General features: G+C 36.1%; 1 protein-coding gene across 1 annotated transcript; it reads left to right on the top strand.

Moving 5' to 3' along the window:
• Nucleotides 1-7,067: 7,067 nt before the first annotated feature.
• Nucleotides 7,068-15,636, top strand: AHSG (alpha 2-HS glycoprotein). Its single transcript, XM_072408178.1, has 7 exons — nucleotides 7,068-7,334; nucleotides 7,823-7,933; nucleotides 8,900-8,984; nucleotides 10,489-10,652; nucleotides 11,109-11,213; nucleotides 12,275-12,364; nucleotides 14,496-15,636. The coding sequence occupies exons 1-7, from the start codon at nucleotides 7,128-7,130 to the stop codon at nucleotides 14,739-14,741; spliced, it is 1,008 nt and encodes a 335-aa protein (XP_072264279.1). The 5' UTR covers nucleotides 7,068-7,127; the 3' UTR covers nucleotides 14,742-15,636.
• Nucleotides 15,637-16,989: the final 1,353 nt, after the last annotated feature.

Here is a 16,989-nt window from a genome sequence, read left to right as displayed (position 1 = left end):
TAATTTGACAGCTGCTTTTTAATGTCATTTCTTTGGTGCAATCCTGACTACAGGCATAGATTTCTTTAAGGTTTACTTTACAATACAGTAAGTGAAAAAAAAAATTAAAGCAGCAGTAAAAGAAAAATGATCATATTTACTTAAATTGGGAAAGTGTGTGAGTGTGTGGGTTCGAATTTTTGCCTCCCACTGGGTGCTTTAATTCCACCCTACAATCTCTATGACACTACTGTGTTCTGTATTTTCAGTGAAAGGACCCTGTGAGAAGGCACCAGAGAACTAGAATACCAAACTTAGAAACTTTATCACCGTGTCTATGCAGGACAAAGTCAAACTATGCAGGACGAACCCCTATTTACTCTCCTTACTAATTGCAACTTCTTGCTCCATTGAATAAGAGAAACAACATTCCAGTTGTGGGGGAATAGGTGATCAGCACCCCTGAAAGTAGCAAATAGCTAGGCCCAAGCACTGTCACAAGATTGGGAAGGAATATGAATTTGCCAAGTTGCTGACCCAACTAAGTTCAACACCAGTTGTAAGGAAACAAGGAGCAGCAAATAGAATGTGGATAAGGTAAGTATGGGGGTCAGGAAATGCTTTCTTTAGAAACGGTACCACCTTGTACTTCATGGGATGGTGAGAGTGTCTCTTTAAGAAGGCTTTCACTTTTTTATGTGCCATACCCAAGCTCACATGTTACGAGATGTAAAAAAAATATGCTGTAAAATTAAAAAAAGCATCAAATCTTTTTAGTTGCCTATTTTGGCAGTACAGCCATGACTTTCCAAATGTATTTGTTTTCTCCTAGTTTGTACTTGCTAAGCTATAAGCACACTCCAAACTCTCCATGTGACAACATCCAAACCATTTGGCTTCCCCAAGCCATCTGACTGGTGAAAGACCTAATTTTCAACATAAACTGGGACTGCGACTGTGGGCAATACTGCAACTGTGGTTTATCAAGTGACTATAATTTTTTATTTGCATTTGGTGCAATATATGGCAGTGAAGCTTTTACTAATATAATATGGTCTAAAGTAACTAAAAAGAAAAAAACTAAAAAAGTAAAAAAGCTCCAAGTTGTCACTTATTTTGAATGAATATACTACATACATTGAAATGTATTTTTCAGTAATTGTGAAACAAAAAAAAATGTAAAGATCTACAATAAGGATTGATAAAATCCTTGCAATGTACATAGCTGACCGTCGGCTAAACAACAGTTTTGTTTTCAGATTTTTCTTTTCAGGAAGCATGCTATGCATTAAAAACATAATCGTTCAGCACTCTGTGTTGTAAACATGGTAACAATTAGTTTTATCTTGAAATACAGCATGCAGATCAGTGATTGATCTTCTCTGGCTGACCTGAACTTTATCCTGTACTTATTATTAAAGTCCCTGATGGAAGATATCAACATGAACTCAAGGTGACAACTGAAAACCTACAAGATCATTCGGTTGTAATCACTTCATTATTAATGTAGAGAACTATCATAGGTATGTGTTTATAATGGCTGCTTACAAGGAATAACGCTCACGTTCAAGATTTAGTGCTTGGCTTCTGTTCAGAGATCCTTGTTAGGTGATTTGTCATTAGAGTAGTACAGTCTATTATGACAGCTCACATCTGCGTTACATTAGACTTAAATATCCTAATTCCTGAGCTACTGCATATGGGAATGAGGTATTTATCAAAGTACACCTTGCTTCTTCTATGCAGAAGCTATTTTGCAGGGCAGTAAAAACAAAAAAACAAAACCGAGTTACTAGATACATTCATCCAGAGTCACCCACGTGAAAGAAAACCAATATACTAAACTGAAGTTAAATGTTGGTATGGGTTAGTACTTTTCTTAAGTTTTAAGTGAACCTATACTAGACTTGGGCAACTCTAACTGGCCATACTATGAAAGAAACTTAGGTGGGGTCAAAATAACTAGAGATATAACCTGCATAAATCTCGGCAGGCTTATCTTTCCCAGGCTTATGACTCCAAAGCCATTCTAAGTAATGGGTGGCTTTAATGAACAATAGGGAGGCTCAGGACACTGGAATTAAGTACATGCTTGACTTTTACAGGAAAAGTGAAGATTTGTGTGTCACTTCAGTTGACTGAAAATTTTAACTTTCTGTTTTCACCTTAGTTATACATTTTGCTATCATATGCTCTGCCTAAATTGTTGAATATGATATAAGTCAGTAATATACTCTGGGTCCCTGTACATCCGTCTTAATCACAACCTACTATGGGGCTTTACATTTGTTAAAGCAAATTTTAAGTAGAAGCCTTCTGTATAATTGTCAAAAAACTAACAAACATTTTATTCTATGTATCTGCAAACAATGTGAAGGTATTACTTTTTGCTATAATTTAGCCTTTCTCTTCCTTTAGGACAATAACTCTAAAAATATCAAAATGAAATTTTTACATAATGGTTTTGCCTCTGTCTATATATTGGCCTTTCAATATTCTTCCAAAACTTCTAGCATGTCTGCCAATATATACCATGCATGACTAGGGTAGAGAGGATGAAGTCATTTTATACCTCTTCCCTCCCAGTTTACCACCACACCAACTCTCTTCCTGCCTGATAACCTTAAATAACCATACAGAGACCTGTTCTTGGGGTAAACTGTCCATAGCAGCCTTTTACAAACAAAATGACTTTCTTTAATCCTTTAATGCAAAACATTGTTTAAACAACCAGATACATTTTAACAGTTTTAAAGTTTTACAGTCTATGACATTACTGTCCTATCACTACCATTTTATGGATACTCCTGCTCACCACAAAGGCCCCCAGCCGCTACCACACCGACTCAGGCACAGTTCACAGGTATTCAACGACTTCCACCGGGCCTCACAACAACTCAGTGTCCGGTGAGGCCCCTCACTACTGGAACTTCATACCCTGATAGGTTCGCTACCCCCCACTGCCTTGTATGCATCCAACCCTACTCCTCCGCAAAAAACACCCAGGTGCTATGACAAAGAGCAAACCAAACTCCCCAACCCAACAAAAATTGTTTCAAAGGGTTTTCTGACCTCTCCAACCCTATTGAGCTTTTTATCTACTGTCCCTTGACCCCTCCTTATTCACAGCCCCACCCATCACCCCATATTCACCCATCACCACCTCCTCATCACCTTAGCCCCATGCCTATGCTGCTTTCCTCCCTCACCCAGTGGCCCTCCACTCATTCCCCTTTTCTTGGGTCGGGGCCTTCTTTCCTAGACTTTTTAAAAGTAAACTGTATCCATTATTAGAAACTGTAGTATTTCTAATCAGCAACTGGGAGACCCTAACAGATTGTACAGCGTTCTGTCTCCCACATTTGTGTACTAGGCTATGTGGTTCCACAAACCAGTGAGTTTAAACTGACATGTTGGGAAAGGATCATTGCCAATCTGGGGAAAAGGGTCAGGGTTGAAAGTTAACAAATGGGCATTGGGTATTGACAAGAACTTATTTACAAATTATTAACAAGCTTTAAAACAAGCCCTTCTGTGCTTCTCTAGCTGTTTTAATACCATGATATTCTTTCCCAAAGATCCTCAAAGTTTAAAGAGTCTTACCAACATCTGCTCCCCCAAAAAACACTAAGCTTTTATTGCATGTGCTGTCTTTCCATTTATTCACAATGACACATATATACATAAAAAAGGCTTATTTAAAAGTGATTTTATTGTTTGTTTAGAACATATAAATACAGTAGTGTGCATAATCTGAGCAAAGGTTCACTTTAAAGGATTATTGAATTTGCAAAGTAAAGTACAACTTTCCATTGCCCCCAATCCTGCACTTAAGTAATGTAAATATATCTTCTTATCTAGGATATACAGTTTTGTAGATATCCCTATTAGGGCTTATCCCATATAAATAATCAAACTCAATGTGGCCCAAAAATAGATTTAGTAACTTCTATTGTGCTAAATGAGACTGGGGGCAATGGATATCTGTACTTAAGGCTGTGTACACACGTTACATGTTTGATGTTGGAAACAATCTTTTACAATCGTTTCCGATGACAAAAGACCAAAAGATGAATGAACAAGCCATTGTGTTCTATGGAGAGGGGAAGAATGAGCAAGCGGCACCCCGTTGTGCTCTCCTCCCTTTACTTTTATTGCAGTTGTTTGTCTTCCATCGTTTGTAGATCTGCCAGAACGGATCCATGAATGACGTTGGACGCCTGCTGTACACGTCAGATTCTCGGATGAGAATCATCTAACGTATTTACGTAGCCTCACTGTATTAGGCTGTTAATCTTTAAATGTTACTAGCTCCTAGGCTTTTAAAGAATGCAGAGATATATTGAGTTTATAAGTGTGTAAACAGTTAATAAAGCTATGGTTTTTTATTGTGCCAACCATTTTTTTTTTCAAATTTCTGACACATTCAGTGAGGCATTCAGTGGAAATTTAATATCAAGATATTACCAATTATTCTTAAGTAAATTTCCTGTTTACTGTAGATTAAGTTTACTTTTTTACTTTTTAGGACCAACTGTGTTTATGTGACCAAAAATATGTAGTAATACTTATTCAGCTCTGTCCAGTACCAATATATTTTAAATTTATATTAACTCTATTACACAGTACCTAATTGTAGCATGTACTTTACCTGTGCAAAGCGTTTGTGGATGCTGGATTGTAAATGTAACGCTAATATATAATTGTAACTTTTTCAAATGTTATCTTAGTAAAAACAAATACATATACCACACTCTGAGAAAGACAAAATAACCTTTGGCTGATAGAAGACAGGGACCAATAAAATGTCTACTTCTTTGGTGCATGTAGGCTGCTGTCTGCAAAATCCTATCCAGAGATGAGTGGTTTACTGTTATTGTACAACATATGCACAATATAAGGAACTATTTTATTGATCTTGCTAATAAAGTGATGTTCATCTTTATTTAAACAGTCAGATGCCACATCTGTTTTGTATTGTATTTGTCTCTTATCCTGAGATAGAACATTGATGTCCTAAGGCACTTATTACATCATGCAGGACAAAAAGGGCAGGGGTCCCAGCTAGACAGGCATAGAAAAGTAAAAACATGTGACAAATGCCATGAGGTATATAAGCTGCATTTCAGCTGCATAAGAAAACACTTCTGTCAATATAGTAAAACCTCTATGAAATATATTAGGCGATTGCAAAGAAGCATTAAGAAAGCCACACACATGCCAAGATTTGATAATTGAGGACTAAAGATGGATGAATGCAATATGATTTAGTTGGGTAATCAAAAAATATGAAGAATATTTTCTTTACAAATTGTTATTGAAGTCTATTCTTGCAACCTATTTCAGTAATCTGCAAATCCCATGAACATAGTATTGTCACTAAGACTGCAGTTTTTTTTGTTTTGTTTTTTTAATAAAAAAATTTAATGTGTCTTTAAATCAAACCTTAATTAAAAAAAAATGTTTTGGTAATGATAGTTGGTAGTATCATAAAATGTTTACAATTTCATTTACAATCCTAATCTAGAAAAAAATCTGTAACTGGCACTCTTGAGGCTCTTAGGATAACAATGTAATTGCACATATCCTCAAAATGCTTTGGAGTTTTTTTTATTGGTCTTTGGTAATTTATTTCTTCATCTGTAATAAATGTTGTTGTATTTTATTCTTCTTATTATAATAAAATAAAATCCATTTAAAATAAAATAAAATAAATGAGAACAGAGGAATATTAGTACTTCTTACCAATTTCAAAAAATAGTTAATGTAAATAAAGACAGTACACACATTGTATAAAAAATCCTTTATTGGAATATTATTACAACACATACATTTTGATTTTAAAATTAGGATAATCTGTTCCCTCAGAAGTAAATCCATTGTCAATCACATGGTCCAGTAATGTAAATCCTTCCGTCAATTATGATGACCTGACAATGTTAATTCATTGCACTATTTCTTTTGATTTACAGACCTCTGTTGTAATAGCACATGAAATAGTTATAGTATTTCTTCAGATTCTGTGTAAATATTGCAGGTGACTCTGACCTCCCCAGTAATTTTCCTAACAATGCTATATTCAGGGCGTTGCAAATAACTTGAATAGATAGTATTCATAGACGTCAATGCAAATCAATTGAATTTGTGGTATTTTAAAGTTTCTGCACAAAAATCTTCTAAAATTCATTATTATGGAATCAGCTAAGTTTAAGTAAATTATAAACATCCAAGCCCATCACTACCAATGGCAATGTAAATAAAAAAACATAGACTGAACAGTGGGTAGCACAGGAAACTGATATTTGTATGGTACCTACAAAGGGCTTATGTGAATTGGCAATGCTTTTAGTGGGTTTTCATTTCCATAGAAGTCTATGGATATCCATATTAATGAATTTCTTTTTTTGTTCCCTTAGCTGTCATTTTTAGCTTCCTCTATAACTGTTAATTTTTTTTTGTGTCTCTCAAATCTTTTTTCTGATATATTTTTTTCCCCATCTTCCTCTATGGAAGCCTATTCTCATGCTGATAATATAATTGACATGCCCATATCTTTGACTGCACTTCCCCGCTGACATGACCCTCTTTGAAAATCTGAGTGTTAGCTACATTTAACTCTTCACTTCAGACCTTCTATGTGACTTATATAAGGCACCTACACCTAAAGTTACACTGCCCTATGCAACAAAAGATTAAAGACCAAGTTACTAAAATGTACACGTAGAATGGACATGTTTTTAAAATAATATTCCTAAATTTGTTTTACTTTTTTTTTAAGCGGGTGCCTTCCTTGGCAAGTAAATCCAAAAAAAGTTAATTAATTAAAATTTTCAAAAATGTGGTGGTTGGGGCCAATTTTTGCCATTTCAAGGAGATTTCCGAAAATGAGGTTTTTTAATTTTACCTAAAAGGTTTATAAAAAATCCAAAAGGAATTTCAGTTAAAAATGGGAAAGATTTAATTAGGAAAACTGATTTTCAAAATGTTTATTTTTCTGTTGCATGTGTAGAGACCTAAAGCGCCAGAACAAATATTTTTTCTGGCATAATTCTGCAAGATTTATACATATATAAGGATGCTGCCATACAACCCACCACCCTTAAGCTCACACGCCACATCAAGAGGCACAGAAAAAGTTGTGTGGCATCATGAGGCTACTGTTGGCCACTTTGTTTCTGGCTCAAGTGCTCCTTTATTCAGCACATGTAGTCCCTTTAAGTAATCGTGTTATAAACTGTGATGATGATGAAGCCCATCAAGTAGCTGCAGCAGCAGTTCAGTACATCAATGCACATCACCATCATGGATACAAGTTCGCTTTAAATCAGGTTGAAAAAATTTTGCCGCTTTCTTTGGTAAGTATCACATTTAAACAGCTTGATCCATTTCCTACATTTCTAACTTGTTTTTTATTTACAAAGTATGTCTACATTGCTCATAGAACGTAATTTGAATATAGCAGCCTATAGGTCACAGTAGCTTTTATATTATTAAAAAATCAATCTGTGTTACTTAGTGAGTCCATGAGCACTTTGTCAATGTGAATTCCCCTATAGCAGTTAATTACCAATTCCTTTATTTTTTTTATAGTTAGTTATAAAGTTACAAGCAGTGAACACTTTCATGATAGCTTTATTAACTCTGCTACCAGCTAAATAAGCTAGTTCAATGGCCATCATCTAATGTTTACCAATATTCTTCATTGAATGGTATTCCTGTGAATACTTTAAGTGCTATTATAACAACAACTAATAATAGCCACACATTTATTGATCTGTTCTTTTCATTTTATTTATTGCAACAGTTATAACTTTGCGCTTTATTTTCTTTTACTCTTTTTAAGCATGGGACCGATGAAATGTTTTTTATAGAATTAGAATTGCTGGAGACTGTATGTTCACATGTAAATCCAACACCGTTAGAGCAATGTGCTGTGAGACCCAGGATTCAACAGGTAGGTCTTCATTATACTGAAATAAATCATTAGCAGAGCTGCATACAATTTGGTTTATTTTACAAGCTAAATATGAATAGTGATCTATGACTGAGCTCCACCATTTCCAGTCTTGCATGGCTGTACAAACTTCTCACTTGTACTTAAAATGCTTTCTCTCACTTCACTGCACACAGTATGTTGGTGCACATTTAAAGCTGCAGCAAGTCAGGTAGAGCCCTCTTCATTCCTTGGTTAGAGGACATTTAGTCCTTCTCTGCTTACCCTCCCTTTCTCTGGCCTGCATTTTTCATTCACTGGATTTCAGCTCAATCAATGGAGAATTAGCATCACATATGAAATGCAAATGCAGCTTTCATAGGAACGCACACTCCAGACTGACAAGATATGTGCATACCTTCTCCGGAGGGGCAGCTCAATGCTTTCATCAGAACTAGTGGCTTTTGAGACAGGGTCCTATGGTGTTTTATTTATGTACAGGACCTTGCTGGCTACTCCCACTATCTTTAATTTACCTGTATTGATTAGAGAAGCACACAGACCTAGTGATGACATCTCTGGGTCCAAAAATTACATATGTTATGAAAATGGAAAGAAATGGAATGTAAAGGTTTTTTATATATATAAAAAATGTACATTGATTGGGGGGGGGGTAGATCATAATAAAAACCAACCAAGACTATGAACCTCCTATTACTGGTTCACATACAACTATGTTAATTTTACACAATAAAGGAAAAAAGGCAAAGCAAGTGTGTAAGATGGAAAAACTCACATCACTGCATCATACTGCAATACAAAAATATGTGATTGTGGAAAGTATACTAAAGCTCATAGACAGCATGTCAAGCATCCATTTATTGTAATTTCTAATATTTTGTACATTTTTTTTATATTTATTGGATGTTCTGTGAATTTTTGAAGTAGCTTTCTAACAACTATTTTTCATTTATCCTTTTCTCACAGGCAGTAGAAGCAGATTGTGATTTCAAGGTCAGGAAGCATAATGGCACCTTTGAGGTCCTTAGAGTGAAATGCAAGTCTGAAATAAGTAATTTATTTTCATTATTTTGTTGTATTTTGTGTGGGTAAGACATAAGAGGTGTTGCCCTGCAAGCAGATGTTGGACACCTGTTGTGTAAATTGTCAAACTATATCAAGAACAAGGTTGACTTTTCTTCAGCAGATTGGTATATGTTTATAGGTGATGTAATGTTTGTATCAAATTTAACAAGAAAGATTATCAGAAAAAATATATATATATAAAATATATTTAAAATGTCAGTCTATCCACTAGATTGTAAGCTCTTCGGGGCAGGGTCCTTTCCTACGGTATCACTGTCTGTTTTAGTCTGTCATTTGCAACCTCTATTTAGTGTACATTGCTGCGTAATATGTTGGCACTACACACCACATCAATCCTGTTTATTATTATTAATAATAATAATAATAATAATAATAATAATAGACTTAACATTTAAATATTGGGGGAGATTGTGACCGCCCCTTGCTTCTATAATGTCTTGGATACCTAAACAAGAAGATCTCCCTACCATAATCTCAACTACTCTCTTGTTTAACTAGGAGTTTTATTGTTCAGCATTGTATGTTCCAGTATCTCCTTTTTCATTCTCAATTATATGCAAATATCTAAAAACTCAGCAAGAAAAGCTGGCTACAGTGCCTTAAATATATAAAAGAATGTCATGTAGTTAAAACGGAACTAAACCGAAAAATAAAAAAATAACACTTGCCTTTAATCCCGCAGACCACTCAATCACGCTAGGTCCCATGCTATACTGGAATTATTCTTATTTGTGCGGGCCGCCACCATCTTCAGTCTTCTTCTTTCTTCTTCTTGCTACATCACTCAATCTCATACTGCGCAGGTGCGAGATTGGATAACAAGCCCGCTGCAATTGGGAAAAAAAGAGAGCCGATCTCACTGTGCATGCATGAGATTGGCATCCCTTTCCCTGCAGTGTGGGAAAAAGCCCCTTCTATGAATGCCCAATCTCGGGCATGCCCAGAAGGAGCAGCCAGGAGCATGACTTAGGTATCCCGGGAGGCTCTGCACACCCAGAAAAGTGCTTCACCCTTTTTAAAAAAAAAAAAAGAATACTTTACTTTTTATAAAAGGATTGTCTACCCTTTTACGTATAGTAACAACTTTGAGTTTAGATCCGCTTTAACCTGAGAAATAATGGCCTGCTATTTTTGTAGTTGGGTCATTCAGTTATGGCTAAGGTCGTGTGTAGATGGGGAAATGTACCATGCAAATGAAAATTGTTGTTGCCAGTTTTTTTTATAATGATCCACTGGCCTTAACATACTTTAAATAGAACATTCATGTAAGTCTATCACACCTAATGGGGAATAAAGTTTCCACCAATGACTACCTACATGTTTACCACCAAGTGACCTTTAAATGTTATACATATCTACTCCTGACTGATTCATGAAGATGTTGATTTTTGAAAGTAAAGATATGGGATGTATAAATCTGTGATACAATTTATATATTAGTAATGTTACTCTTCATCGCTTTCTTCCAGAATCATCAGAGAAGATAGTTTGTCCGTACCCAGACTGCTCCCTGTTGGCACCTCTTAATGATAGCCGTGTTGTGCATGCTGTTGATGTGGCACTTCACAAATTCAACAGTGGAAACACTACAAACTTTTATAGCCTCCATGAGATTGGCCGTGGGAAGATTCAGGTATTTTTTCAAAGTATAGTATTACTGGATTACTTTACTATATAGCAAAAGCCTGGGCAAAAGCTAAACATTGGATTGCCATGTGTAATTTACTTGCCCTGTTTCATTAACTGTTGATCCTGCCAATACAGGTGTTATTTTTTTACTTCTTGCAATAAAACAAAAACGCTGTTCCAAAAAAAGGGTTTAAGCCCTATGCTGTGTACCACACCAGTATGGTGGTTTTCCCTCCTATTGCCACTTTTATTACAGAGCTTTGGCTGCTAAAAGAAGTGAAAATATTGCAGATGTACTAATATGATCAACAAGTAACAAAACAACGTTTTAAAGTGGCTCAGAAAGTGTTATGATGGTGTCAGACCACATCAAAATTTTTGTGAAACCAAAGGAAAAGGGACTTTTTCTTTCTATCTGTAACTAAGATTGGTAATGATGAACAAACATTTGTTTTCACAGCATGGTGTGAGCGATGTTGAGTTTATTGCTACATCAACAAACTGTACTAAAGAAGATGCAGGTTCTGGTTTGAAAGCATGTGTGGAGGAATCTGGTCCAAACGCTGTAAGTATTTAAATAAAAAATGTGCAGAAATTTTATTTTTTTACCTAAAATTTGTAGAGGAATTTTAAAATGCATAGAACCAATGCTCCTAATACAAAAGCATCCTTTAATAGAGACCAATCATTGCTGCTCCTGCTGTATGCCTTTTTCTCCTGCCCTATTTGTTGGGTAAGTTGTCTTCTATCTGCCCCATCGCCAGTTTTCTTCAGGTATCCTGTAGGAGTTTGTGGGTACTTCCCATAGCTCTTCTCCCTACACCGGCTGCACACGGCACAGTGATGATGTCAATGCAACTTTGACAAGTTACCTAGGTGTTATGGTGTACAAAGAAAGATTTACATTCCTTGTGGCTATCAATAAATATATTTCAGCAATTCCAAACCTTTGTCAATTCTTTATATTGATACTATTAGAACAAACAAGGCTTTGTTTTGATATTGTTTTGTTATTTAAAAAAAATACAGAACTATTTTTACAATTTCATCAGTGTTATTATTAAAACAATATAATATATTCTAATAGGTCTTTTTTTTTATAAAGCAGTGAATCTGACATTCTCTGAAACATTCCCTGGCAGAGAATCAGATTAACTGTTTTATAAATAGAGCCCTAAATGTTTTTTTTTTTTTTCAAAATGATGAATGATGATTCCAGTACTAAACATTGCAAATCTTTTTTTTTTTTACTAAAGGAAAGCTTTTTTTTATTATTTTTTTTGTAATTTTTGAATAGTACAAAATAAAAATAAAAAAAATACATATTTATGGTTAGAAAAAAAAGAACAAAACAAATAATAATATACAGGCAAATATAAAGTTGAATGAAACTTTGCTTTACAAACTTTGGTAGCAGGCAATATGAAGTCTGTTCTGTCAATCTGCTTCCTGCCTGTCATTCTTTACTTTTATTTCTTTTATTTCTATTACACTGAGCCGCTCACATATAGTTCAGTCTTGGCCAGCTTAAAGTAGCTTCCTTGTAAATATCTGTAATTCATGCAGCACATATTTTTAATATTTTTGTTTGGTAAACTGTCATTGAATTTTCCTTGTTTTTTACAGCACTTTGCCTCCTGTTCTGGGACAGTGGTGAAACTCCCAGGGGCAGTTGATGAAGATATCACTGTAAATTGTGCAATCCATGAACCCCAGGTAGTAAAATTATCTACTGAATACTTACCGTATTTTTCGGACCATAAGACACACTTTTTTTCCTCCTAAAGTGGGGGGAAAATCAGGGTGCGTCTTATGGTCCGAATGCAGAGGTACAGGGGCATATTTTTTTACTTACCTGTGTCCCCGCCGGTCCCCGGCTGCGCCGATCTCTGCCTGTTCTGTGATCCAGCGTGCGGCACTTGTGCCCGCCCACGAAGGCGGCGCCGATTGATTTGATGAATGCTGATCGGCGCCGCCTTCGTGGGCGGGCACAAGTGCCGCACGCTGGATCTCAGGGGAACACAGGAGGAAAACAGACAGAGGCTGACAGCAGCCAGTGTCTGTGTTCCTCCTCTGTGTTCCCCTGTGTTCCAGCGTACGGCACTTGTGCCCGCCCACGAAGGCGGCGCCGATTGATTTGATGAATGCTGATCGGCGCCGCCTTCATGGGCGGGCACAAGTGCCGCACGCTGGATCTCAGGGGAAATCAAATGAATTTTTTTTTTCTTGTTTTCCCGTGCGGAAAACCTGGTGCGTCCTATAGTCCGGAGCGTCTAATGGTCCGAAAAATACGGTATTATGTTTTAGGAACTAGCACACCTTAAAGCTCAATTCCAAAGAGTTTCTCCAAAGAGCACAGGAAAGGGTTGGAGATTCGTTCAGGATTATTATCTGTGGTACTATTGGGGAGGACAGAAAGTGGTAGGAACATTCTCTAGTATAGACAGAGACAAAAATAAACTTCTTACAACTACCAATGCCTTCATGCTCTATTGAAAACTGCCTTTACTATTTTTTATACAGATGTGACAGAAACACACATGGGGGAAAATCTCCCCACTGGGGTTACAAGCAGAGATACAATCTTATTAGAAGTTTTACTTTTCCCAACACTTAAAAAATGAGATGTCAGATCATAGACTTAAAACAACCGGTTTATGCAGTCTGTGTTCTTCTGTAAAGCAGTTTTGTATTTTGTATAGGTTTAACGTTACCTTGTGCCGTCCATTGGCCCATGGGACTTCTGTTGCTGCCTACAAGGGCCCAACTGCATAGTAGTTGGCAATGTATGCATGTATGTAAGCGGCAACTGTGTGTCTGCCAGAATGGTCCCCTGCTCTGCATGATATAAATAGGGGGGTTAGGTAGTATATGAACCAAAAAAACATATTTTTGCTGCCACTAAACACTTAAATAAAAGGGTATATATTGCTCCTATTAACACCAAGGAAGGGGAGAGGTTATTATTGATTCAATTGTCACTAACAACAAGTAAAGTGGGGCAAATATTCCTACTGACACCAGGGGGGGGGGGGGGGGGTAATTGATCCTCACACCAGTGAAAGGTGAATCGGTAATCATCACTAACACTAATAAAGGGGTGGAGGGTTAATATTGCTCACATGCAGTGAAGGAAGGGTTATTATTGCACCAGTGAAAGGTGAATCGGTAATCATCACTAACACTAATAAAGGGGTGGAGGGTTAATATTGCTCACATGCAGTGAAGGAAGGGTTATTATTGCTGTGAGCTTACAATAATGACAGAACAAATTTTCAGAAACTCTTGAAGGTTTGCAAATTGCATTTATATATAGGGAGTGAAAAGCAAACTGAAACTCGGGACTGGATTTATTAAAGCTTTCCAAGGCTGGAAAGATTACTCTTACATCAGTGAAGCTGAGGGATCCTGCAAACCTGGAATGGATCTGGTCCATGATTCAAAACATTTGCTAGCAAATAGCCAATGACATTGAAGAAATGTATTCCAGGTTTGCTGGATCACCCGCTTTAGTGATGAAAGTGTATCCTCTCCAACCTTCTAGAACTTTAATCAGGCCCTTTGTAGCCAAGCATGCAACCTATTCCACTAAATTATCCTGATAATTAGCCTGTGGAAAGTGTGTGCTGTGGAATATAATGTCAAAATGTTATGTTTCTAGTAAATTACTACTACTTTTATAGTGATTCAAGTGTGTACACCTGGCCCTATCATACTAATGGTTTTAATTTTACTGAAAGCTTACCTTGTCAGTTGTGGTTTGGTTGATCTATAAATTGCCTATAATACTAATCCAACAACTCTAATTACCTAACCACAGCAATATTTTGTGAAATTTCTTTTTCAGCCCCGAAGTGATGCACCACAGCCTGCTCCAGTGGCACCTGTTCATCCTGGGTTTATACCCTCACGTTTCCACCATGACCTTCATTTTAATACCATGAGTCCTCACTCTTCTGAATCCAACTCTGCCGAACATCATCTTCTAGCTGCCCATGCAAACCGGGCTGTCAAAAGGTCATTGACAGGACAACCTGTGCAATCCAATGTGAGAAATGTTCCTTTGTGCCCTGGGAGAAAAATACACTTTTAAACATCCAATCAACATACTATAGTTTTATTCCTCTATTCCTAATTGATCAATGAGATGTCATGTTTTCCAGGCTGTCACTTAATTGCTTATCATAGTTGTTAAATTTAACAATATCTTCAAATGTAAGTCTGTAGAGAGAACTAGAAAACATGACCTGTTAGTGATCCCTGAGGGCTAGTTTGGGATTGCATGCGTGAAACGTCTTACAACCTGTCTAATCCTTATCCTACACATGGAGCAGTTTTGCTTGTTATCATAGATAAGTTACAATATATTATGATTTCACTATACACAATAATAGATCATACACGATATACCATACATAATTATAGTAACCCGCTCAAGTTTTGGTTCCTAACTACAAAAAACTTACAAGTCACCTAATAAAAACAAATCAGGTACAGTTTAAGAAAATCTAATTCCCCAACTAAGTACCCAATCTAAAGACTGGTAATATGCAAAATTTCCCAGATGTGTTCAGATAAAGACCTAAAATACTACAAGGACGTATTCCAAGTATTCCACAGCTGTTACTTCTCATAATGTTATGTAGAGAAAACCTGGGAAGACCTCATCTCACTCTGTGATGGGTCTCATGCTAATATTAAGGTCATAGAATGTGATCTTTGTATCCAGTCAATAGATTGGCTTCACCATATTGTATGTTCACAGTCTCTTTCTTACCTTGTCCTGCATTACACTTTCTGTCTCCACTTACACATGCAGGATGTCCACAATCTCTGACAGTTGGTTACATCAGAGGTTAGCAATTAAGGAGACTAAAATCCAATCACTGATCAAAGCTGGCCTATGTACTACTCCATAAAATGGTGCTAAACAGAGTCACTCTGTTACAAAATAAAGCAACTCAATAAAGCAAGTCAACATGAAACCATACATGTTTTATTAGTATGTTATTGTTGTCTTTGATTTTTATAAAATATGTTTTTACAAATGTTTAGGCTGGTATTTAAAGGTATCCACCTTGGATTTCTAAATGTTTTCTTCTGGTATTGTAACTACTATACTGGTCAATTAACTTTTAGTTTTAAAATGACACAAAAAAGTGACACAATATTTGTGGCCTGCCTCTTTACATCCTATAGAAATAAATGCAACTGAGTAATTCAGATAAATGCACATTTAGAACTATCACTGTCCAACACATGCAGATATTATTGACACACATGCTTTTTTTAAATAAGAGGTGCTTCATTACTTATTTGGTACTATAATGTATAGATGACTTCGAGGTACTAATTCATTTGCATTTGTACATTTATGCAAAACTATATTGCCCCATTTATTACCAGGTAATTTGCAGATTTTACTTGCTGTAAATTTAACCAGATCTGCAAATGTAAGTCTGTAGGGAGAACTAGAAAACATGACCTGTTAGTGATCCCTGAGGGCTAGTTTGGGATTGCATGCGTGAAACGTCTTACAACCCGTCTAATCCTTATTTAACACATGGAGCAGTTTTGCTTGTTATCATAGATAAGGTACAATATATTATGATTTCACTAAACACAATAATAGATCATACACCTACCACAGGTAGGTGGTTTTGGTAAATGGAAAGCACCAAAATGACATTGTTAGATTTCTATGTATTATAACTCCAGGCCATGAGATTACTGGACAGGATGTCAGCTGTTTGCCAGGAAATATCCCCAATCATTCTGCCTTATGCCACCTTCTTTTTAAAAAGTTTTCTTTGTTCACATATTTATCCATTTATTTAATTTAAACTTCTTTTATGTAAGCTATTATATAAGAAGCATTTAACTTTTTAATTTCCCTTTTTATTAGAAATGTATGAAGTAGTAAATGTGATCAGATAATAAAATGATTACATTTTTTTGCTTTCAAAAATCACACCACCCTTTATGGCCTCTTCTTACATCCTGGCAGAGGTGTACAGAAATATAACATGAAATGCAGACAGGAAGATACATATCCTAGTCTGCTGCTTTCCATTAATTATAGTTGTCATGCATTGCTGTCAAACAGGCATATATTTCAGTCTGATAAATACCAGATATATATGTTTGGGTGGAATTGGTTTGCCAGGCAGATGTGTACACAGCATATGTACATGATTACTATATATGTCAGACTAACATAGAATGTGATGGACTTTAAATGGGAAGTGGGTACCATGATCCACTTACTGCCATTCATATGTTCATCTTGGTGCCCTGTGTGCCTGAAAAAATAGAGACAGTAAAAACTACTATTTTTTATA

The sequence above is a fragment of the Pyxicephalus adspersus genome, chromosome 4 (genome assembly GCF_032062135.1).
Source record: "Pyxicephalus adspersus chromosome 4, UCB_Pads_2.0, whole genome shotgun sequence".
Taxonomy (NCBI): Eukaryota; Metazoa; Chordata; class Amphibia; order Anura; family Pyxicephalidae; genus Pyxicephalus; species Pyxicephalus adspersus.
The sequence above is the reverse complement of the archived record's forward strand: the minus strand, read 5'-3'. Positions and strand labels throughout refer to the sequence as shown.

Coding starts and splice junctions, on each gene's coding strand:
- AHSG (XM_072408178.1), top strand. CDS start 7,128: ATGAGGCTACTGTTGGCCACTTTGTTTCTGGCTCAAGTGCTCCTTTAT. Junction 11,214..12,274: donor AGGAATCTGGTCCAAACGCT/GTAAGTATTTAA, acceptor TGTTTTTTACAG/CACTTTGCCTCCTGTTCTGG. Junction 12,365..14,495: donor GTGCAATCCATGAACCCCAG/GTAGTAAAATTA, acceptor TTTCTTTTTCAG/CCCCGAAGTGATGCACCACA.